The sequence below is a fragment of the Falco punctatus genome (assembly GCF_963210335.1).
Source record: "Falco punctatus genome assembly, chromosome: 8".
Lineage (NCBI taxonomy): Eukaryota > Metazoa > Chordata > Aves > Falconiformes > Falconidae > Falco > Falco punctatus.
In genome coordinates this window covers 35,933,733-35,958,750 of record NC_137588.1, presented here as the reverse complement: position 1 = coordinate 35,958,750, position 25,018 = coordinate 35,933,733, and the positions used below count along the sequence as shown (strand labels likewise).

Genomic DNA, 25,018 nt, shown 5'->3' with positions numbered 1-25,018 from the left:
CTCGTGCCATTTCTTTTAAAGATGCTAGACAGTTAAGCGACAGCTAAATTGGTCTTTGTCTTTTATCAGAGGAATTTGCCTCAGGTAAAAAAACACAAACAGCTTGAAGAACAAATTCTGTGACAAGATTTTCTGTGAAGAAGACCTAATGCTTCTTTACCTTGAATAATGTATTTCTACTTGATACAGCTCTGAGGGAAACGCTCCAACCCCTGACCCCTGTTCCCCTCAGCGAAGTTTCAGGGTAACTGTGACTATATATATATGACTGTATATAGTCACAGTCACAAGTGCTGCTCATCCAAAAATGACATTTAGCAAGTATTTTATAAAAAACATGACTGGTACCCAAAGAAGCCTGAAAGCCAGTAAGTTCTGATTTATTAAGTAATGTCACCAATACTGTAGCTCTTTTTACATTTCATTTTGTAAAGTAATGCTGATCTTTTGCTGATTCTCACTGAAGCGAAGACCACTGTAAAGCAGCATTGGCACACAGACGTCATGGTGTCTGCACGATAGCCAGCGGGTTAGCTTCCAGCAGGCAACCCAACTGCTCTGTCTTACTGGATCAAGGACAGATCCTGTATTCAACAGGTCTCTAAAAACCAGTGCCTTGCTTCCAGTGAAACGCCTCTGTGTGTGTCATTTACACCCAGCTTTGGCCCTTGCATGCAGGGAAGGATATAAAGTAGCTTTAAGTGGATCGCTGACAGGTATGAGGCTTATGGTCCACTTACAGCCCCACATATATTTATTTCTGGTTGGGAGAAGCGGCCAAAACAAGATCTTTTTGGACAACTGCTGCAACACTAGGAGAGTTTACCAGGAGCTAGACTGTACTGTGTATTTTAAATGAAAATAAGGATAGTTTAGAAGTCTTTGCAACTTCATGATTAACCAAAAAATACAGGGTTCAATATTTATGATTAGCAATAAATACAAATTACTTAATGTTTGCACATCAATTTCAGTAACTAATGTCACTTGATAAAATCTAATTAAGAACCATAGAGCAGCACATTCTGCATGAATTTCACCATGAATTATTTGCATACAGCTCATTTATGTCCATTATTCAACAAGCTAATGCAAAAAAAATATTACACTCCCTTTGGGCAGAGAGGAGATTGCTAAACTTTCTTCCCCAAAGATTCTGATTGAAATGACTGGTGAAGCTGCTCCAGGCACCCTGCTCGGCTGCCCATTCAGCTCTGTCCCTGGAACATGACGCTCCGTCAACTAGCAATGACTGTATTGTCTCCTCACCACAAGCCCATCCCTCTGTAACAGTAACTTCCCTGCAGGAAAATGAAGAGCACGCTGGTTGTGAAGACACCCAAGATGACCACAGGTGGTTACATTAGAAGAAGGTTGTATCTGCTGAAAAGGCACCTGCAAGTCGGAAGTCTGCCTTGGTCAGCACGCTGTACATGCGCTGGGGTAACGGTTTGGAGTAAGGTGCAGGGCGGGGGACAGTTGTGCGCAAAATCACCTCACGACCTGTGGGTGGGGGGAAATCTGAAACCACCCCCATGTTAAGCCTTCGCTCCTCTGATGAACCCGATCTCCTCAATTCTTCATCAAGCGGAGGTACTGCAGCCACCTTAAACAAGAGCAGAGGTATAATTACAGGGCAAGCTGTTTCTTAACGTTAGGGTTCAGAAAATGTTTCTGAGGAGGAACAGAGGAAGATTAGAAATGGTGAACACATCAAAAGGCTTTATGTGCACACAGAGCAGAGCGAGACACTGATGGGATGTTAAGAAATAAACTGCACACAATCAGATGGAAGAACCTTCATGTGTAGATGGTGAAGCTCAGTCTAGATGAAGCTCCTGATTTTTTGGTGTGAAGCAAGGGTTCTGACCACACAAAATGCCCCCTTCTCAAGCAGGAGGGCCCTCCCCTCCACTCTCTGTGGCTACATGAGGCCAAGCCAGCCTTCCTTAAAAATCATCTGTGCCACTACTGGAGTCTAGACTAATTGTCACCTGCCTTTTCCAACTCAAAATACTACTGCAATATGTGTGTTCACGGCCAGAGAGAGGCTTGCCAGAATGGCAGTGCAGAGCGAGACACTGCAATCTCCATGGTTAGTCTTTGCCTCGGAGCCGGTAAGCAGCAACATTAACATCTGAATACTGGAAGAAGGGCTGACATGCTGCAATCGGCCCTGTAAACATTCCCTGATTGCATACACGTATGTGTACACACACCCACCCCCAAATAGGGTCCTCATTTAAGTGTACACAACTCAAGACTGGTAGTGTCCCCCTGAGGTGGGGCAGAATCCACTGGACGACCCTCGTGGGCCGCACTGCACCTCCGCTCCCACCCCCTCCCCAGGAGCGGGGCCCTGGTACCGCTCTGCAGCCTGTGCCACTAGAGAAATCACCAGGGACAAGTGCCACTTGATCCTACAAGAACAATTCTAGGAAACTAACCGAGAGGATGTTCCCTGGGCTACACTTCTGGCAGTTACCCCAGTTCTTCCCCAAACATCTACCTCTGTCCAAAAAGCCCAGCAGTTTCAGGAAGCCCTGCTGTCTAGATTGCAACATTCAAGTACCGTCCATCACTGCCTCCCGCCCCAGATACCTGGCTGTTCAATAAACAAAAAGCAGTGACAGCAACAGGGAAGAATATAAAGTCATGGCCACATAGTTCAGCATCAGAAAATGCTAATAGTCACTTGAAGAGGGTTTTTTTTTTTCATTTGCCTTGGAATTTTGGTTTTTTTAAAAAAATGATTTCTCTCTCTTTTTGCTACCTGGTAGGCTCTAAAAACAAACTATGAATGAGGAAAAACCATTCTGGAAACACAAAATTATTTTTATGCTTAGTATGTGAACAACAGCACAAACTAAATCAGGCTGCTGTACTGTATCTACTGAAAGGTTCAGCTCTATGCAGCTAGGGAAAATGAGTGGGAAACAAGGGACAAAGTTGGTTACCTCATCAGAAGACTCAGTCAGCTTGGAAAGGGATGAGAAAAGAACCAGTGATGAAAGATAGAAACAAAGGCAAGTCAGAGGTGACTTACAAGAGGTTAGAAGGAGATTGTAGGTTTAAGAACATCATGCACTCTACTTCTGAGAACATGCATTTGCGATCATAATTTTCCTGAGAAAACTTGAGAATACAACAACACATTTTACACAACTCACAGAGATGAGTCCAGGTTCAAAAAATAATGAACAAGGATGTCATTCCACTTCTATTTACCAATCAGGTGTCAACTGAAAGAATTCATGGCAGATTAAACACCCAGCAGGGGCCTGTAGCAAGTTAGCTCCTGTCCTACTGAAGTCTTAAGTAACGGTGACCAGCTACTAGTGGAAAGTTTCTGTAACCGAGCTTCAGTCACTGGTATCTCAAAGGAAACAAAACCCTAGAAATGTACATACATCTTTAACACTGACACTAGAAACTCTTACTCCCCTTTAAAAACATAGTGCCTCAATATTAAAGAGACAAGCGCATACGCTTGTGTACACTTACAGGGCACAGTCCTGGGCTTCATAGGGGAGCCTGTAAGTAAGGCTGGTTGACATGTTGAGATCTGCAATCAGATTTTCCCTAGAGACTAGAAGGATAAAATAAATGTTCCGATTTTCATTTCTCAGAATAACAACCATGGGCTATTTTCAGAATGGTCCTTTTTTTATGCTGACTTGCAAAATACAGATTATTACAAAAGCATCCATACCCTACTAGAGTTTAATACCCAATCACAACATTTTTATAGCAATGATTTTCAACAGGGTTTCAGGCTCTTAAGATGTCTGCAATACTTACGCTAACCTTGTTATTACCACTGTATTTACATTTTAGTCAGATAATTTGATGCTATCAAGAGGTGTAATTCTGACAGAAACTGAAGGCTGACTGCAGTCCAAGAAGTTTGGAAATCAATACTTTAAGGCTAATTATTACAGAATCTGCTTAAGAGAAAAAGGGAATATCTATACCAATAGAGGCTGGGGAAGGGTTTCTAGAGAACAGACACAACACTGGCAATAAGTGAACTGCATGTAGAGTTGTACTGAAAAAGAACTGAAACTTCCCTAAGCACGCTAGTTTCCACAGAAGAAAGCTCAAGTATACCAAGTATAAGCCTCAATCTAGAAAGTTAATTCCTCCTAAAATACTAAATGTTATGACATGTTTCTCTGCATTCCTATGTGAAACAATCAACACACTTGACTGCTCTTGCTGTGATGTTGCATATATTGTGTAACTTGAATAAAGCTGAAATTTGTGCCATAATGGATTAGTGATGTCACCATCTGAAGTAAATTAAACGTTGGTGACACCTTTATCTACCTAGCTGGCTTTAACTGTTTTAACATCCCGGGTCACTTACTCTTCTTCCATCTTGCAAGGCTCTGTTATTGCCAAAATCATGTCGGAACACCACAAACGTAAAAAAACCTCAAGCACATTTATGACAGTACATGCATATATGCAGACAAAATAAACTGGTATCATATGATAAGTTGCTGCCTCATACTGCTTACATCAGAAGTGTCTGCAAAGCAGCCAAGAGCTTTCTCTTACCCTCTGAGCGTTCACGAACAGCTTGTGAATAATGCTGCCAGCAGGTCCTCTTCCTGCACCAATAACTGATACTTCTGGCTGCTCCAGGAGACAGTTTACAAATCTGGTGGTAAAAATTATTGAAAAGGAAAAAGGGATGTTTAATTCTCAGCTAATCTCAAACCAGAACTGTTTTCTGTGAGGTCTCCACCTAGCACCATTTGCAAAAAGCAAGACAACCCTGACATTTCTCAGCATCCCACTCAAACACCATCATCACCTTTTCATCCCTTTACTCCTCTCCCTCTACCCTAAAGACTAAACCCCCCCTTAGCCTTCAGTTGTTCCTTCCTACCTTGTTGCTCTTTCTTTAGTGCTAATACAAGCAGCTGTTCTTTCATAGATTACGTAGGTCAAAACCGAGCTGAACACAGCGGCCTCCCATGTCAGGTCAGGAGGGGCAGAATTCTAGAACCATTTACCATTGCAACCCCAGCAGCAGGGCCACTTAATGCAACTCAGCCTCTGAAAGGACTGCTTCTCTCAATTAACCACAAACAGAACCCAGGCTCCTAATGCAGATGTATAAATTCAACATGAAAAGCCGTCATGGTGTTGGCCACACAGTAGTAGTAACAACATGACTATTTTTTTGAGCACAAAGATACTGCTTTGGTCAGACACCGTTCCTCCGAACTCCCAACAGGTATTATAAAAATACCATCGCTCCCTCTCAGCACCGCAGCGAGAAGTTAACATGGTTGGTTGGGTTTTTTAATGGTACATATTAGCCATCTTTAGCAATAAGTAAATAATCTGATAGCAGGTAGTGAAGCAATGAAACCTGGCTTGTTGCTTTTCATTCATATGGTTCCTCAGTAATATGTTTCCCATAGTAAAGAGACTAGAGTAAGAAAGCGTAACTTGGGGGGTGGGGTGTATTTCATTCCATAGTAGTTATAGAAAATACTGAATTCCTAGTCCTTCTAATTTCACCTCTGTTGTAACAAAGTTAATCAAATATACCTTTTACAAACATGAAAAACTAAACTAAGTCCCCAGTGCTGTCAAGATAAAAACAAATTCCATTAAAACAACCTGTATCACGTGTTTTCAAAGAGATGGTTACTTAGAGGAGCATTCTGGGTACCCACATACATCTCTAGGTAGCCTACAGTCACCTAATGTTTATAGCTACTACACATGACTCCTTAGTATTCTGTATTATCACCACTTGAATCTGTCCTAAATTTTGAAACTACGTAAAAAGGGCAACAGAGGAAGAGCAAAACAACACTGGGCCGGGGGGGGGGAAGAAAAAAAAAATCAGCAGTCACCTTTGCAGGTCGTCTTTCTCCTCCTCATTTTCACATTTCTCTACCCCAAATTTTGCTTTCAGAGACCTTGCCCTGGCAATGATAGCTTCCACACTCATGATCTGAGCAATGATTTCCTGCAGGAGTTTAATAAAAGTGAAAATTAAAAGACGTTATTTTAGCACTCCTGTGAGCAGTGCAAAAGTCTGTCAGGTTTTGAGCACCTGCCAGTTAAAAAGCCTTACTTCCAACTTCTTGTCCTCTGGACCAGGGAATCGTAGAACTTTACTGGAATGGGATATTATCTGCTTAATAATCTTCTTAACTGAAGATATATCTTCTAGTGCTTCTATTTGGAGGAAAAGAAACAAAGAAGTTGTAATTATTGTATCAGCGTTCACCCTAAAATATCTTAATAAATTATGAAACATTATTTACCTTCTTCCTTTACCTTGAGTACAGCTGCATGGATGATGCAAGGCAAGAGATGCCTTGCAAGGTCAGCTGGTTTCTGAACTGCAAGGTAATGAAGCACCTAGAACATTAGAAAAATCAATATATTGGTGATCAAAACTACTTCCCAAAGATAAGGTTAACTATGAAGGATGAGCACCTATATGGAATAATTCACAAGAAGGGAGCATCATTGTAAGGAGAGGACTCAAGTAGTTTTGCAGGAATTTTCAGTGATTACAGTCTCAACAGGTTAGAATGAAACTAGAAATAATTATGTTTTAGGAACACTTTAGTTTCCTAACACATACATGCAGATAAAAATCTGTTTTATTTACTAATAATTCAAAGAAGGACCTAAGTAATACAGCTTGTGAAGTTACATTCCACACACTATTTTAGATACTTCAAACACACTGTTATGCAGCAGCAAGAATTTCTGATTAACCTCGAGCCATGCACAAAAAGTTTAGTAACTCCAAGAACACAGTGCAATGACTTGTTGATGTTTAAATCTTGCAGAAGGAGGAAGAAGAAAGGGCTGCTGTAAGCATTACACAGATCAGACGACCACTCGCCACAGTGCTTTTTACCTTCTCTGCCTCTCTAGTGTCATCAAACAGTCTCTTCTGCCTCCGAGCTGGGACCGGTTTTGCTGTCTCCCAGGCCTCTACCCACATGTTGCTAGGAATCTTCATTCGGGCACTCAGCTCACCCTTAATGACTATGTTCCCCTTCTCATCAACCACTTCTGCTTCGATGTAATCCCGAGGGGAGTACCACCTCACAAAATCCTCCAGACAACAGCCAGGATTAGCTGCCTGGAATGAAAAGGAGATAAAATCTGTGCCTGAAAAATCCTATAAAAACATGATAACCTGGGTAGGAAGGCAGAGAACAGGCTAGGAACCAAAACTTGGGGAATTCTGTCCACAGTCACCAAACTGCACACTATGAAAGAGAGCTGGCAGAATGAAAGAACAAAGTATAAACCCAGACAGTGGCAAGGGGTAAAAGCCACACCATCAACAAATACAAAGAAAGCTTTTTCTTGCCGCCCCAAATCAATACATTTAACAGTTATTTCAGGCAAGCTCAAAATTACACTGTTAACCAAAGCTGCTGTCTGGTACGTGATACATGCATTAAGTGTGAACTTTAACTAATTTTTTAATGTATAAGCTTAGACCAGTAAAGACTTAGATGAAAAACAGCCTAAGCCCAAAAGAATCAATGGGCTGCATAAATAACACTTTCAGCATCAACTTTCTGTCTTTTAACACTCCAGTAACAAAATTAATCTTTTCTTCTTCCTTCAAAAAGGAACTTGAAAAATAAAATCTCCCCCAAACAAAAACAAATCCATTTTTCATAGATGCAATGTCAACACAAATAAATACATCCATAGGTCTAGAACATAAAAGGAAATCTGGTTTTCTATTCAATGTATCTATCAAGAGTGCACTTCTGCTTCCGATTATATATATATATATATATATCACTTGCACCATAGAAATAAACCCACTACGTTTATTTAATATGACAGGAGTCGCAGCTAATAAACTGATATTGATATAAATACTCTTACTCTACAGTACATATATGTACCCTTTTATGGATACATTGCCATTATTATGGCAATAATTTAAAAAAAAAAAAAAAAAGAAACTATTTCACAACAGAATCACCAATCTTTTTAGAGTTTTGAGATCCTTTGATGACAGTTGTGTATGTGCTCTTAGCTCCCTCTGCAGAGCTCAGAAGAGACATGGAACAAATTACTCAAAACCACAGCTAGTCCAATCCCAATTTGATGAACGGCTGTACCAAGAGAGACTTTTAAGTAGTGGTAACTTACCCTCCCGCTAAAGAACAAAACATCATTAACTTTACGTAAAAAATTATGTCCACCTCCCCAAAGTCCAAATACAAAATTGTGAACATGTTAATCGATTCTTTTTTTCTTTTACACCACCTTCATATTCTATCCATTTGAAGTCTGATTAAAGGTGCATTTTAAAAAGTTAGACACAGTGAAAAGTACAGGTAAGGGACACTAAATGAAACCTACAAGTGGTGGGAGTAAGAGACATGTAATTTTGATTCAGGACTTTGATGCTCAGTTGTCTCCTGACATCATTTTGCATGGGCTGGTCTGCATTTTAATTCCCAATTTATGAACTGTATGTTTTGTGGGGTTTTTTCCCTTTCCACAATCACTGTGCAAATTTACTGGAACGTTACAGCATAACAGGCTAGATAAAATATTTCAAAATCTATGAGTAAGAGCTTTACCAACAGGTCTTTATTTTCAACTTCAAACTATTTTGAAACTGTTTTGTGGAGAAGAAAAAAAACACCTGTCAAAAAACTTCAAAATTTTTAAACACAAGCAAGAGAGAGAGTTTAAGAAAGCAGCCTCACAGAATTCTTCAAGGAGTACTACCTTAAAAGACTCCATATCTGACAGCAAGCAGGCGCTCTGCATGCGTGCCCGAAGATGAGCACCTTCTGCTGATGTCCCGAGTTTTGCCAGTACCTCAGACTGTTCTTCCAGCAAATCTTCAGTCATGGGCGCTGGTTCCTGTAACGTGGAAAAAAACCAAGCTGACAAATAGCCTCTCCGAGACTTAGCCCTGATTAAGGAAGGAGTGGAAAGCTCCCTGTCACCAAAAGTTCATTCTACTTTATTTTGTACTCCAAGGGAATAATCGTAACTCTTTACTGCTTAAACTGTTTACCATAAAGCTATGCATCTGAAGAAGACACTAACAACAAGAAACTACAGAGAAAACAGCCTGAGACTGAAGTAACAATATAAGGACATATTGTTAAAATGCCAAAATCCAGATGAAGTCCAGGAAGTGTTTGACTGATACTATTTTGTTGTGATGGTTGAAAATCTACCTAAAGCAATGCAGAATTTTTGCCATTGATACTGTCAGCGCATAATTAATTGAAAACATTTGCCTGACTACACTCTGCTAATAACTTTTACCCACGCAAAGCAATATTCATTAAAAATAACTTCTCTGTAGTGAATAAAAAATACTGTACTCCTCATGCACGGCTGATTTCAAACTACTTCCTCCAACACCACCACTTCCTATTTCCTCCCTAGTCACTCTGCAAGGCAGTCTGTGTCAGGTAACATTTCCAGTAGTTTGATGATACTGAAAACTGGTGACTTTTGATGCAAGTTGAAAAATCTTTCTCTTAGAAGAAGGAAAAAACAAAGCAACAAAAAACCAGCAAAACTGATCCAGTACTCTGATCAGTCAGCTAGGAATTCTCCTGGTAGAAGAACCACAGCAGTTCCTACTTTACAGAAAAGAAGAGTTAGGAGGGGATGGAAGGTGCCTTAAGAGCTGGCAATAAAAAGAATCCCGGATTTAAGGTACGCAAGACAGCTTAATTCTTGTTTAAAAAAACCTTGGTTTAAGCGAAATTTGGTAAGGAGACCCATTCTCAAGTAAAACAAGGAGCACGTGAGATTTTGGTTTAACAGCCTCCTCAAGATTTAAAAATGGAAAACAAGGTCCTGGGCCAAAACCACTTAATTTTAACAACAGACTATAACCTGCAAACTATATATAGTTTCACAATCCTAGGTGTAAAGCCATATTGCGTGAGAGTCATATTGCGCATCTGGCTCAACTCTTGCTACCTAACCTGTGTTATTGGAATGTAGAGGGGCTCTCCTGGATGCAGCAGCATCAGCTTTCCATGTGGATGCAGACGACCTTCTGGTTTTAAGTTTACAGACTCTTTGTTCCCTTCTTTTGGTCCTCCCTTCTTTCCATTTTCCTGTCCATTTCCTTTAAGATCTTCTGTGTCACTTAAACATTCAAAAAATTCCTCTTCACTGTCACTCCAAGATTCCCAAGACTTGCCAACTTCTTTTTCCTTATCAGGGTTATCTCCAGAGTGGTCTCCTCCTTTTCCAGTATCACCAGAAGCACCCCCAGGTGAACGATCAGACACGCTCCCCCTCTTCCCCTCATCTCTTGCTTTCTTTCTTTCAATGCAACAATTTAACATCTAACAAGTTAAAGGAAAAAAATAATTGTTTAGCAATTACTTCTCTTATGGAAACAATGTCACAGAAAAACTTGGAGTCACCAAAAATTTCTTACATAAATCTACAAGATAATAATTCCATCAAACTTGTTGCTATAACAAAGATCTTCCCAAGAAATGAAGTCCACACCCAAAATTACAAGAACAACTACATCCACAACAACATATTTAGCTAGTAACCGCTATAATTTTGACAGTTTCCTTAGAGGAAAAATAATTTTAAAATTTGGGATATTTACCTGAAGTTTCTGATGCAGCAAACAACATCTCAGATCAGGAGCGCCGTTAGCTAATCTAACAAAAGGTAGAAGTGTAACCATTATCAATTATGAAATTGAATCTTTCACACACACATGCTCTTAAATCACATGAAATGCAAAAGAGGGGCAAAACCCACACTGAACCCAATCCCACCGTTACAACTACACGGCTCTTCTACGGTCTCAGAAGACAAGCTCATGACTGAACAAGCCCAGAAGTTAAACTACATTTATTTCCTAGAGGTCATTTCTGAGAAAGATCATTGGCACCAGAAAGAGATGGACACACCCTGCATTTCCTGGGCAGCTTTCCATTTGGGAGTTAAAAGGGTAACTGTTTTCAAACAGAAATTAAGCACCTTTGACTTTACTTTCAAAATTGCAATGATAGAGTCAACTTCCATTTTATGTTAGTGTAACCATTTGAAAGGACAAACCAGTGAATAAATGGCCAGTCCATGCCATTTAAAAAAAATAAAAAAGGGGGGGATGGGGGCGGTGGGGTAGGACAACATATATTCTTGCTCCACATTGATATCTCATCCTGACAGAATCTTTCATTTGCTCTGCAACAAACTCTGCTGCAGCGGACGTAACCTGGAAGGGCTGGACTACTTGATACAGCATGAGCTGCCTGAAAGGCTATTACACCAGCAGGAACTTGGAACAGCTCCCTTAGTAAACAGGCAAAACTACACCACAAGGCACAGCTGTTTCTCCCTATATCAGCTCCTTCATTTTTATCTAACAATAAACTAGAAGCCAAGCTTTTGGATAAGCTCCCTGCCCTCCCCCTTCATTCACACAATGGAGTGCTTTTCAACCTCAGCTTCCCAAAGCATCCTGAAGTTTTCCAAGGAAGACACAGATGCTTTTCCCTACTCCCTATCCTTTCTTGCTTTAAGGAAGTAGGGCAATAAAAACAGAACATAGCATTTGAAATTTAAAAAAACCCAAACAGTATGTTTCAAAGTCAAAGTGAACTCACACTGTTCCTGAAACAAAGAACATTTTCTATGACGAAGCAACAAAACAAAACAAAAAAATTACCCTGGAATAAGGTAGTTGTTCTCCCATCTGTAGCGCATTTCTAACACAAATTCTTGCCAAAGATGTGCCACTCCTTTTACTCCTCCATGGTAGAAGTTTATCATACAAAGGCATAAAGCTAGTTTGTACGTCAGACTATCAGAAGGAGCAGATTTAAACTGACCGAAGAGATTCTACGTAAGAAATAAATGAAAGCAAGAAATACAGAAAAAATGGCATTTTTTCCAAAATGATATGATCTCTTTCACGTTTGTCAATATAAAAGGGGCTAATTATGTGGATAACTGGCTAGCTGAAAAGGGTCACATAGACATAGTCCAGCTGGCTGGACAAAAATGCACATCGCTCTCAGCTTATCTGAAGTAAAGCAAAATACACTGTCTTTGGCTGTCCTTGTTACACAGTAACAGGAAGATTTTGGTGGGAAAAGAATGTTGCAGGTGGGAACAGATAACTACAGAAGAGAAACTAGGGGCGGGCTTGGTATTTAGGCAACTAACCAATAATGAGCTTAACTTTTGTAATATGTATGAGCTAATTATAAGAAGGCATAAAAGGTGACCATAAGAGACAATAAACGAAGTCTGCTGGTCGCTCATATTGAGTGACTGTGTCTTCCCTCCGTCGCAACATAATTAAGTATAAGCTACCAAAAATGACAATCTTTGGAAGAAAAAAAAAAGAAAAAGAAGAAATTAGAAGGGGGAAGAAAAAAAAAAGCAGCACTATTTTCACCTAGAGATTCTACAAAGGTAAATTCCCCTTTCCAAAAATTGTCTATTACAAGACACAGTGCAAACACAGCAAAGTCTGTATGAAAACACACACTCAAAATTGCTTTTTATCTCTCAGGAGTGCCAGTCAGTAAAACTTACATATTCTTCAGTCTCTGGAGGAGGATTGTTTCCTGCTGTAGGGCTAGTTCTGCTTTCAAATCCATCTGCAAGTTTGTCAGCAGCATCAGGAAATAAGAACTTGAAGAAACAAAACCAAAAAAAAGTTCCAAACTGCCATCAGTATGTTTTTCCTGATTTTTCCCAGCTTCTCCGTAAAACTACTGCTGGCTACATCCCAGCAATCCCTGTAATTAAAACTGTTAGCAGAGTTCATTTTCAGTCCACTTATATTGCACAGACTTGTAATGACTTTGGCTGTTTCAAGAAGCTGATCAATGCAATTCAAATGATGGAGCTAACATCAGACACTTTTCTTTATACTTCTGCTACAAACTCTAAACCAAACACATCAGTGGAACCATGAAATCTATGTTCTATATGAATTCAGTGTGCACAGACAGCTCACTTACCAGGAGAATAGTGTTCAGAACTTCACTGTTTAAAGGTGATTCATCCACACCTCTGTGCTTGCGAATTTTTTTCTTTGCACTGTGAACCATATTTGTGACTGATAATTTATGGATTGGGACTGGTGCTGGCTCTGTGAGCTTTGACAAAGCATGGCTAATATCAGCAACGTCTATAAAATAAAATAAAAACAATTAGAACAAAACAAAACCAAACACAAGATCATCCCTCTTTAAAAGCTCACCTGTCAACATACAGTCTGTTTATCTTGTATTGATTTTTAACACCCTGTTAACCAGAGCTACACCCCTGTGCTGTCAGGTTCCATACCTGATATTCACTGCTCTTAGCCACAAAGATAAGCAGCAGAATGAGGTCACAGGGTCCTTGACTTAATTTACTGAATGCAGTCTGGACTGAGTTGGCTGTAGGTAGTGCCTGCCACCTACTGTAGTAGTAATGCACACTTGCAGACAGTTACTGGCAGAGAAAATAAACCCAGTATTAATCACTACATATACAACCTTACATTGTGTAAGCACTGTTCTGTTTTAGAGCCCTCGGGTAAACTCCCCAAATCAAAAGATTTTTTTCCAGAGTTGCTGCTGGTAAATTTAAAATGAATAAATACTGTTAAAGAGAGGGCAAATTCAAGTAAATAACTACCAGCAGCCTGAAAAACCTCACCTTGGCAAACATTTCAGGAACATTAGAGATAAGGAGGGTTAAAGAGACTGCATGTCAAGCACTAGGAATAACACACGTCCTACTCAGTCTAACACCTTTTTAAGCTGACTAGCGAGCTCCATCAAAACTACGACCAAGTATTACCAAAGAAAATACATCCATACAGGCCATATTTGGAGGGAAGAGGTGACAAGAGGCAGGAAGGAAGGGAATGTTCACCGTATACAGCAAGAAAAGCAAAAGAGACATCAAAAAGATGACAGTATCTATACTGCTGGGACAAAGTCTGACCCATTGGTCAGATAATTCTGGTTTGTTTGGGTTTTTTGTTTTTTCCTTAAAATACCTTAAAACAGAGAGGATAACAGCAAAGTCTTTCAAACTTAAGTTTAAACTTTCAAACTTCCAGTTTAAAGACTCTTTAAACTGGATGTTGAAACATAGAATACATAGTACTTAAAAAAGGAGAAAAGAGCAGAGAAAAAATACATAAAACAATATGTACAAATCTGACGTGTGCTCAAAACCAACTCTTGCACACACTAGGAAAATTTTAAACTCTTGTATTCCAGTGGGAAAAAAACACCAACTGTAACAGAGGCAACTGTCCTCTGGGACTTTGGGAGGTAAGCTGGCCTAGAATTCATGAGAAATTGTACTATATAGCACTGACCAGAAAATTTGTAGGAGCAGTACAGAAAATGCCTAACAGTTAGAAGTATAAATACTGATCGATCTGAAGTCAGGAAGAGGGGATAGGGAAAGTAAAATAACATGAAACTATTTAAAAGAATTCACACAAATTAACAAGATTTTAGTTTTACCTTTTCCTTCCTCTTCAAATGCAGACCTTCCAAGTATCTCATCAGTTGACTCCTTCCGACGGCAAAGCTTGAAGAATTCAGTAAGAAAGTCACCTGTACAAGAAAAGAAGTTTCTGAACAGCTACTCAGTTAAAAATCTCACTGAACAACAAGCTAACTCTCAAAATTATGCCTGAGGGACAATAAATTTTATCTTTTAATCTGAAAGAACATGATAATTTTTTCTGAAGCACAAATATCTTTACACCACACAATTAAAGCTTAGAGAAATGCACACTTAAGACAGCTATCAGCCACCTCTCCAAAGCACAGTTCTGCATTCAGTTTAACTTACTTCTTCACCCAAAGCAAGGTGAAACTTGTGCAGCATGCATGTTAATTTTTTTAGTTTTGAAGCCTTTTTCCCCACAAGCTAAAAGGCAAGGACAGACAACAGTACAGCTCTCCAGGCATAGCAATCCTGCCTGTCAAATAGATTGATGCATCTAAGGAAATGGATATATGCAAAGGGCACTTAATAGAACGTAAAGATTCTCGGAAATCTAAATTTTCACAGAACACACACAGTAAATGCTTATTCTCTGGAACGTGGTGAAGTCAGAACAGCAATGAAGTTGATGGTACACAGATGCAGAATAACCTACAACAGAAACGTCTGTTTTTGCAAAACTTGTGTTCTTGAAGAAGCAGCCCAAAATAACATCCACTTAAAAAAATAAAGGCTGTAAGGAAACAGAGGTCAGCCGGTAATCATCCATGCAATCCCAACTTCACAACTTAACAGCTTAGAAGTCATAAGAAGATAGGGAATTCTTATGTCTTACCCAATAGACACTGAGGATTATCTGCTTTTCCGACTCTCACGGACCACTGGGGTGCTTGAATAGGATCCAAGTCACTTAAAAAAAAAAAGTGTCATGTTGTCACTGTATGCAAGAGATGAGTATCAAATTCTCAATAAATGTAATGTCATAGCCAGTTAGGCCACAGAAGCCATAATATACACATTACATAGGAGAACATGACACTCACTCTAATATGCAAACAAGAGTCCCTGTTCTCATGTACCTACATAAGAAACATGAGAACAATTCAGGTGCAACTAAATTGTCTTCCTTTAAAGTGTACTAATGTTGAAAACTCATTTCTGCATTAATTAAAACAATAAACCAGTTTTTTTCTTCTTTCTTAAGTATCAGGATACACTGTTCTTCTTTAGGAGGCTTAGCAGAAAACCTGGATGACAGTTTTTGGCAGAGGGATGTCAATCAGTTAATTCTTTTTGCTTTCCACATTCCACCATAATCTTTTTCAAGAAATATGCAATACACAAAACTTAAGTCTAGCATGGGAATATGCCAAAAAAAGGAGGTGTATGTTCTGTTGAGATTACGATACAATAATATTTTCTCACACAAAAATGCATTTAGAAAGGTGGCATTTTCCCGAAAGAGATGTTCTATCAACTGACCTTAGCGTTCTTCAGAATGAGTTCTCTTTCACACACAAAGCCACACACAATGTTTTAGATGTTAACTACTGTACTTAAGCAACAGATAAAGTACACTTCTAGATATTTGCAATCCAGACAAAATACTTACGAATAAACATCATTGTCGACAATAATGCCTTCTGTTAGGTGAGGCCATGTAGTAGCTAAATGAAGCTCACTGAAACAAAACAAGATTTAAATCTTTCAGTGCTAGTAGAAAGTGTTCTTTCCATCACAGTTAAGATCTTGAAAGGTATTTGTGATATTCATATTTAAGCCCCTCTAGGTACTCTGCAGCTACAGCTACAAGCATGCATGTTTTCCAATGAGTTTTCTCGCTGCACACATTCTGTTGGTTATTCTACAGCACGTCACCCACTACTGCACTAAACTTTACTAGTACCTGGCACACAGGACTCTTCCACAACTCCTCTCTACGAAAGGAGAGACTGCACACTGTATTCTAGGTATCCAGGTACGAAACAACTTTCACGAATTGCCTACAGCATTAACCACCAACACATCAAAATGTTTCCTAGATTTGCTGAGTGGTAATGGGATGTTCAGGAGAGGACAGGGAGATGTAATACCACAGTTTACAGACCCACTTTATTTTAAGTCTTCTACAAATGTCAAAATGAAGATGAGAATAAGTCCAACCCTTTAATTTTTAATGTTTCTCGCTAGTTAAGGTATATTTCAATGTAATAGTTTCAGACATAAATGGAGTACTCCAGAAGTTTACGGCAAAAGGTTTACATACTAGAACTCTGATTATCATTAGACAATTTTGCCAATGGTCATCTTTGCTATTAGACCATTACTTTTCATTGACGTTTCTTATATGCTTGAATAATTAAGTATCTGTTAGAGGCACGCTAAGCAATAGGCAGGCAAAGCTAAGATTTGAAATAACGTACCTTTAAGCCCTCCATTAAGGAAGCTGTAAAACGCAGTTTTCTCAAATCTTATCTTACCTAATAGGATCCTCACAGGCACCAAATGGTAACTTCCCAAACTCAAGGCCTCCAACTTCTCCCCCAACTAGAGCATCTATATCTGAAGACAGATCGATAAATTTTCCATACAGAATTTATGGAATATTTTAAGCAGCATATCATCTTAATTTCACAGTAGAATGCAGGATGACTAGAGCACAGCTGAGCAGCTAATGTGACAGAGCTATGAAAATGTAATCCTGGCATACAATTGAATTGTTTCCAGCAGAAACTGAGAAGTAATCACACAACAGGACATTCAAAAAGACAGATAAAATTATAGTAATCTGTGTTGAGGGAAGGTTACTTTCTTCATACTGGCAAAGATGATAACTATAAAGGCAGCCTTAAAGAGTAAATGCTGACACAAGAACAAAGATATACAAATTTGGCAGAAAAACATTTAGGCAGGAAATCAATTCCAAGCAGAAGAGGAAGACTCCAAAAGAGCAACTCTGGAGAGTGAAAAATCAACCACTTCTAAAAGGCTGACTATTTTATGAAGAGAGTGATATGTTACATCTCCTATAGTTAAAGATATAACCCAGTCATCTGGGAGATTCCTTGTAATCCCAGGTACTTAAAGATGCCTCCCAGCATCCTCAGCCACTTCCCATGCTACATCCTTCAAATATATAAACCAAAAATAGACAGCCTTCACTGAACAAAAGTTTAAATGGGTAATAACGTATTGGAATGCCATTATAATGCTGCTATTACAGCATCTGATCCTTAATTTTAGATGCATCTGGCAAACTATTTACACACAAAACAAGCAAAATATTAGAGCAGATGAAGTACTTGGATAACTGAATTACATAATTCTTTCTCCAGAGAAGATAAAAGACATTTAAATTCTTTGGGTTTATTTAAGAAGAGCTGAACAAGTGAGGGTAATAAAGTACAGGTCTAGTTTCTCACAATGAATGCAAAACCACAACTGCATGTAGCAACAGCAGTAAAAATGATGTTAATTTCCAGTTTCTGCAATACACTATGCCACTAGCTCCCTTAACCAGAATCTCTGAAAGAACAGCATTTATTCAAACTGCTCAAATCAAGAGATACAATCAGTGGTACAACTCATTCACCTCAAATCAGGGATCCTGACTTGATGAATAACTATAGCAAGGCAGAGAGTGACTACAGAAATCACCAACTTCTGTGTCTGCAGAAATAATAAAAATTAAAATCTGTAGAACCAGCTTCCCAAGTTCTTTATGTAAACTCGGTTTATCTACAAAGAGAAACTGTCACTTAAAAGAGCACTGACCTTCTCCGACCCTAAAGAGCAGGATTCTCTTTAAACATATTTTCAACGTTCCTTAGGTACAAACACAGAGGGACCAACTTCATTATAGGCTTCTTCAAAACATACCTTTGATTACTATAAGAAAGTATTTTTTTGAAAGCCAAGGAAAGCCAAACAATTAAGTAACCAGACCAAGGTCACGCAGGTTCTGTCTAAGTGTGCCCTAAATACTTTAAACTTGTTACATAAAACTACTACAAAGTCCAGAAGAACTCAGGCATTTTAATTGCTCCACCACCCTGAAATACCACACCACTAATAAAATCTATGCTAAGAAGGAACTAACAGCTACCTTTTTCCTGTAGATTTGTTTCCCTTTGAGCCAGGAGAAGTTTATAAATTATTTTCTGATGCCATCTATATAGAAATTGTTCTGTTAAAACCAAATCCTTGATACCCAAGCAAAAACGTGTTAACACCAAGCAAGCATATGAGAGTTCACTGTAAGAGTACCAAGCCAGCAAACTCACTCTGGTTTCCACAGCATCACTATGACATAAATTTATCAAGTCTGGTGCGTGTACTTCAGATTCAGGGCTATACATTACTTCTCCCCTTTTTCCCCTTATACAAAGCTATTAGAACAAAAGGCTTGATCAGAAAATGTTCCTGCATGAAAAAAAAATAAATCAATCAACTCCTTGGCTTACTTAGCATTGTGTAAAAAACAACAAAAATCCAAACTTTTACCTCAAGTGAGGTCCATACAATATTTTCTCCCTTTCCCATTGTTAATACTCTTAAATAGGGAAGTATTAAAACCAATTACTTTACAGAAATATTCCTGTAAAGTATTAGCACTACTAGAATCTGAAGCCAAACATTTTCCTAAGGAATTCAGGGCAGAATTCTTTAGATCCACAATCAGTCACCCTTTCCTCTCCAAATAGATACTACCATTTTAGAAGTCTCACTGTATCTCTAAATGCTAATAAAAAAAGCATATTTCTAAGCACAGCCCTAACCAAAACACCTGTCTCAACCATACGCCACATACATGATTTCAGAGCAGCTTTAAGCTTGCTAACCTGTCATAGGGAGTGGGATGGTACTCAGTTTTAACTGAAGCCTTTCCTAGTAATGCAGAAAATGTTTTAATTCTTCTGGCAAGATACGGGAACATTTTCTTCAGCACTGACTGCTTATCTTAAAACAAGTTATTCTGAGGACATAAACCTCCTACCTGGTGGCTGCTGTGGCCAGAAATACTGCTGCCAGTCTTGAAGCACATATGTAAGCCGAATAGCCATGCTAACTGGAGGCAGTGGTGTTAAAGGGCATCCCTTAAAAATATTACAGGAAAAATACAATGTAAAGAGTACATCCTCTCAAACACTCCAGGCCTCCAACATAAATTAGTTAAAATAACTTGTATTAGAGCTGATTTTATCAGAACTGCAATACCCCAAGTATTACTAGTAAAGCCATTATTCAACAAGACATTCACAGATAAAATGCATGAGACATTCATATGCTCCATTTAACTGGTAATTCAGAAGTAAATCTGACCAGAATGAGTTAGGTTTTCACTAAGAATTTTTTTCCCCTCAGCATTTGGATGAGATTGCTGACTACCGGTACCAGTTGTGAAGCATTGCAGTCAGCCACACCAGTCCATAAACAAGCAACTTCCCCAGACTCCTGGTATTTCACCAGGCTGTTTTTCACTCTTAACTTACCTAGGGGAGCTACAAAGTAGTGGAATTAAGAACCCACCTCAACCCTCCCTTCTCTTAAATAGAAGAACAGTTTGTTTTGTGGAGGGGTAACAGAGGGTTGTTGCAAGGAGACTGTAAAACACACACTCCCTCACATGCCAGTGGAAAACAGCAATGGAAGAAGGTGGTAACATTGAGGAACAAAACCCATACCAATTTTCCCTCTTTATCGCTAGGTACTGGTGATAGCAGGAAAAAGATTTTCTTGGTATCAGCACTGTAAGCCTCATTCTTATTAAAAAAAAAAAAATATCCCTAGAAGACAGAAGCGAATCCACAAGCAATCAGGTAATACAATAATCATTCTTAGTATCAGTTATAAATACTCAGATGCACTTACAATCTTCGATTTGAAGATATCCAGTAAACCTGATAAATGAGTATACTGATTTGGCACTTTGCGAAGATGAACCATTTCGAAGTCAGTTCGAACTCCTGGACCCTGACATTCTCCAACATACATTCGTCGCCATTTCTGATGTATTTGCACAAATAGTGGTACCTGACTATTAAACGGGAATATTTCAGATTATTTGAAATGTCACACTGTCTTCTAGTCTACTAGCTACATCTTTTAACATAATTTCAACATTATTTCTTATTCTTTAGAATATATTCTCTCTTAATGCAACACAGCTTAAAATGGTTCATAGGAATCAAAGAAAAATACTGTGAATTTCACCATTAAATGGAATGCCTAACAAGCTGACATATATAACAAAAATGTCATAAGCACAGCCCTATCCATGACTTCAGCTACCTAGTTTTCAGTCTAAATATTTTTTGAGAAAAATTAGAAAGTTACTGATACCACATATAGGGAAGAAATCCTTTCAAAAGTTGTATTTTGTATACCAGTTATTCCAATAACTTCTAGCAGCTTTTAAAAAGCCTGTAAAGTTTTTAAACAATAATGAATATAAACAACACATGGAATCAATCTTATAAAGTTTCCATGGGAAATTTTTTTAAATCTTTTTGTAACAATGTTATGGTGCAAATGCAACAAACTCTGAAAGTATCTTGCTAACAAATTAGTACTTTTTCCTCACAATAGCAGTATGCTAGAGTTTTACCTGGACATGTAAAAAGTTTATGCTTTCACTTACCAGCCAGTGTTCCCCAATGCGATGGAAATGGAACTCAGCAAAAGGTTACACTTGGATTCACTAAGTACCCCATCATTATTTGCCGTCGGAGCAATAACCACAAACTCACGTAAGCCATACCTTAGAGAATGAAAAAAGAACACGTTTGTGTTTTTTTAGCAAGCCAGCTAAACCACACATTTTTTAGAAATATTGTCACCTGAATACAACAGACTGTGGAATCTGTTATTTCGATGTGAGCGCCTCTTTCAGAGAGGTCAAGAACTGAGTGGGCACGGAGTGCTGCGGAGTGCTGCAGATTCTCAAATCACAAACCGCTGGAGCTTAACAGCACTCAAACCCTGTACTCAAAATCATGTGAGGACTTCCAGATCTAACAGTCCTGAGGTTTTTTACTTTATGTTAATAAAAACTGTAGCTATCTATACACAAAACCAGTCTCTCTAGAACAATGCTATAACGTGCTCAAGATTTGCATTAGTAAGCATATGGTTGTCACAGTTTCTTAAGATGCTGCAGCTTTCCTTTTTCAGAATGCATCTAAACATTATCAATATAAAAGCTTAGCTCGTCTATGAAAATTAGTCTAAGAAAACTAGTCTATGGTGGGCTTTTTTTGCACTCCTTGCCTGCGTCCAGTATGAGGAATCATTTTAGTTAAGCTTTAACTTCCAATGGCAAAAAATACAGATGTGATTGTGGCAACTTAAAATATTTTTCAATTGCTACGCTTATTTGTATTAAAGATGAGAAGCAGCATATGTACCATCTTACGAGACAGTGAGCTCTGGGAGGAAAGTCATTGTTCATGCACAGCAAGTCCTGCATAGGCAGAGGAAGGGCATCTGTGAAAAAAATTGATAGAGAAGAGCATCAGCATCCATTCAGCTGACTTATAATTTACTTATATAAGCAATTTGTTGACTGCAAAGCATACTAAAAGCGTGTCAGATCACACCCATCTGATCCCAGAAAATTTCACACAGAAGCAAATCAACACACTGTGAATTTCACATTCTGAAACTGCCTTTTGTAGTATCCTTACAGCTATGTAAGTGAACTATCAGCTACCTTCTACCAGTTCTTCTTTCCCATCTTTGTCACTGGGTTCTTGTACAAGATAATGATGGGTAATTGAGAATTTGAAGTCTGCAAATGAAATTTCATCTGATTTCTCCTCCCATGCTCCTGTGGTATATACACCCTGCATATAAAAAAAGATACTATTTGATCACATTCAGTTAACATTCACAAGCCTTAAAAAGTATACTGCCCACAGGATCCATAATATTTATTCATCTTTTTCTACTGCTAAATATTTATTCTTAAGCAGCTAAACACTGTTTAACTTTAAAAAAAAATTCTCAAAGCACTTCTTTATAATGGTAGCTGAATGCTCTAATTCGTGTTGCCAATAATCATGTTCATCTCGAGGACCAGATATCACCGAGAAGCATTCAGAATTACACTGCAATAAAGTGGCAGATATATCCTCTCATATGCATCTATGCATCTTAAGCATATGCACCCTGAACTTTTCCCAAAGACAGAAGCTTCCCACCTGGTATTTTATCTATATCATTCCACTTTAATATTTACTTTGAATATGCTTTCACTGATAAAGTTTTCAAATTACAGATAAAAATTCATTTATGTATGTAAGGATAATTAATTTTTAAACAAAAATAGAGCATAGGAAAGTTTCTAGGAAAAGTATTGTACAGAATTGTGTGTTTCTAATAAAATAAAGCAACTTGGACAATCCTTTGATCTGTATAGGGTGTCTTCTCACTAGAAATCAAGAAGAGAGGTCTGGTCTGGAAAGACAACATGGAGGAATACACTGACAACTAAGGTGGAAAACTAGTTTATTAGATAATGTAAGTTTTTGTTGTGAATACACTATATCCTGACTAAAATTAAGAATCATAAAATTCCTCTGGAAATATAGCAGCCATTCAATCTGAAACAGCTGAATTTATCCGCACCAGCATGCAGAAAAGTTCAGCAATTTCCTCTGCATTTTACAGGACTGAGAAAGCACTACAAATGCTCTAATTAGACTTTGAAAAAAATATCTCTCATCTATGAAACATACTGACTCACAGATAGTACTAGGCAAACCTCAACCATAAGTGTCTGACGTGTGACAATGGCACAAGGCAGGGCAAAATGAAGCTCCTTAAGAATTTAGAACAGCTTCAACCATGTTTCCAGATTCAAAACTAGGAATAAAAAAAAAATATTAAAAAATCACTAGGCCCTATATGAAGATCCAACTTTACCAGGGAAACAGCCTGTTTGGCAGACAGCCCACCAATAAATTCACAGCAACTGTTTGTCAAATTGCCACTTTCGTAAGCAAAATTCCCCAATACAAAATCTGCCACATCTAAGAAAATGGCACCCCATACAATATAGACGTGTATTCCTAGTCAGTAATTAAAATTGTAAAAGAAAATTCAGAAGCAGCAACTGACCTTTTCTAGAGCTTTTCCTGAAGAAATCCCAATAAGTTTCCTGTCATTCAATACTTCTTCTATTTTTGAAATAAATCTATTAAGGAGAGGAAAAGGCATTAATATCTGCTGAACACTAAACTTGTATTGTAACTCAGCCACCAAAAAGCAGGCAATATGTTGTCCTACTATCAAATTCCTTAAAACAAACCCAAAGAACAAACCAACAACAAAAAAACCCCTCCCAAGTATCAGTCTAAAACTGGAACAACTGCTTCCTAGTACAAATAAGAAGGTCCTCCTATGTTTACATTGTAGATGTTAGTTACTTTTAGCAACTGCTACAAGCATGTTGAAGCCGTGACAGAATCTCACCTTTTTCTGGTACCGCAGCATATTACTTCTAACACATACTGCTGTTTCACTGTCCACAGACAAATAAGCATCTGAGACAAAATTATAAACTAAATACAGATTTAAAAAGCAGTGCTTGGAATTGCTGTCTCCTGTCACGGACATTGTTATGGGAAAAAGCCTTTTAAAAAATAATACATTAAGAACACAAGAGCATTCTTCACCTTACATGTACGTTCACAACCATGTACGTTGTTCTACTAACTTTGAAACGCTTCAGCTACGAGGTGACTACTTTAATAACTGGGCGAGTACTTTAAGAAAGCACATAAGCTTTCGAGATGTTTACTCTAACCCCCTTCAAGGAGATATTAAGCCAGACCTTTCACTAAGCTCAGAAACAGTTTGCCTAGATCCTCTTAACCCAACTCGGCAGCTGCGGCCTGAGCCTCGGCCGTAACGTCGGGCCCAGCTGCGGGGGCCGCCGCTACCGGCCACCGCGGCCTGACGCTTGGCGAGGCCGGCGGCGGCGCCGAGGCCCGGTGAAGGGGGATGGGCCCGGTGAGGGGGGCGCCCGGTGAGGGGGTCCCTCAGCCCCCCGCGGCGGCCGCGGCGAGGGGAGCGGGGCGGGCGGCAGCGCCTACCTCTCCCACTCGGAGGCGGTGGTGAAGTCCGTGATCTCAAACACCTCCGACTCGGGCTGCAGGGAGAGAGCGGGAGAAGCAGTGAGCGAGGAGACCGCGGCCGCCGCAGCAGAGCGCAGGGGAGGGGAGCGGGAAGCGCTCACCTCACTGTCCGCCGCCATCTTGCGCCGCTGCCCGGCCAGGACCCCCTCGCCCCGGGCGCAGAGGCTCACGGGAAGGCGGCGGAGGGCGGTGCGCGCCGTCCCGCCCGCGGGCCGCTCGGGCTCCCCTCACGGGGCGGCGCGGCCGGAGCCCTCCCGAGCTCGGCTCCCCGCTGCGGCAGCGGGGCCTCCCCGTTCCCCGGGCATCCTTCTTCCTCCCGAGCCCTCCCCGTCCCCCGAGCGCCCTTCCCCGTGGGAGGGGACACCCGAGCGGCC

The 25,018-nt window shown here is 39.4% G+C and overlaps 1 protein-coding gene across 3 annotated transcripts; it reads right to left on the bottom strand.

Annotated features, from left to right (window-relative positions):
- Positions 1–364: 364 nt before the first annotated feature.
- RAB3GAP1 (RAB3 GTPase activating protein catalytic subunit 1) lies at positions 365–24,907 on the bottom strand. 3 transcript variants are annotated; one of them, XM_080399648.1, is made up of 25 exons: positions 24,746–24,907; positions 24,603–24,658; positions 23,626–23,701; positions 22,217–22,349; positions 21,912–21,990; positions 21,146–21,265; positions 20,377–20,542; positions 19,502–19,601; positions 16,986–17,067; positions 16,118–16,186; positions 15,341–15,414; positions 14,517–14,609; positions 13,008–13,177; positions 12,577–12,675; positions 11,702–11,874; positions 10,631–10,685; positions 9,984–10,352; positions 8,758–8,895; positions 6,905–7,132; positions 6,297–6,393; positions 6,104–6,207; positions 5,880–5,995; positions 4,564–4,666; positions 2,958–2,978; positions 365–1,606 (listed from the first exon to the last, which is right to left on the bottom strand). In XM_080399648.1, exons 1-25 carry the CDS (start codon positions 24,761–24,763, stop codon positions 1,364–1,366), a joined length of 2,982 nt encoding a protein of 993 aa, XP_080255774.1. In that variant the 5' UTR covers positions 24,764–24,907; the 3' UTR covers positions 365–1,363. The 3 variants fall into 3 exon arrangements, 2 of the variants coding, with proteins under 2 accessions (XP_080255774.1, XP_080255775.1); XM_080399649.1 differs by lacking the exon at positions 2,958–2,978; XR_013930054.1 differs by lacking the exons at positions 365–1,606; positions 2,958–2,978; positions 4,564–4,666 and having other exon boundaries at positions 5,977–5,995; positions 6,310–6,393.
- Between the last annotated feature and the right edge of the window lie 111 nt (positions 24,908–25,018).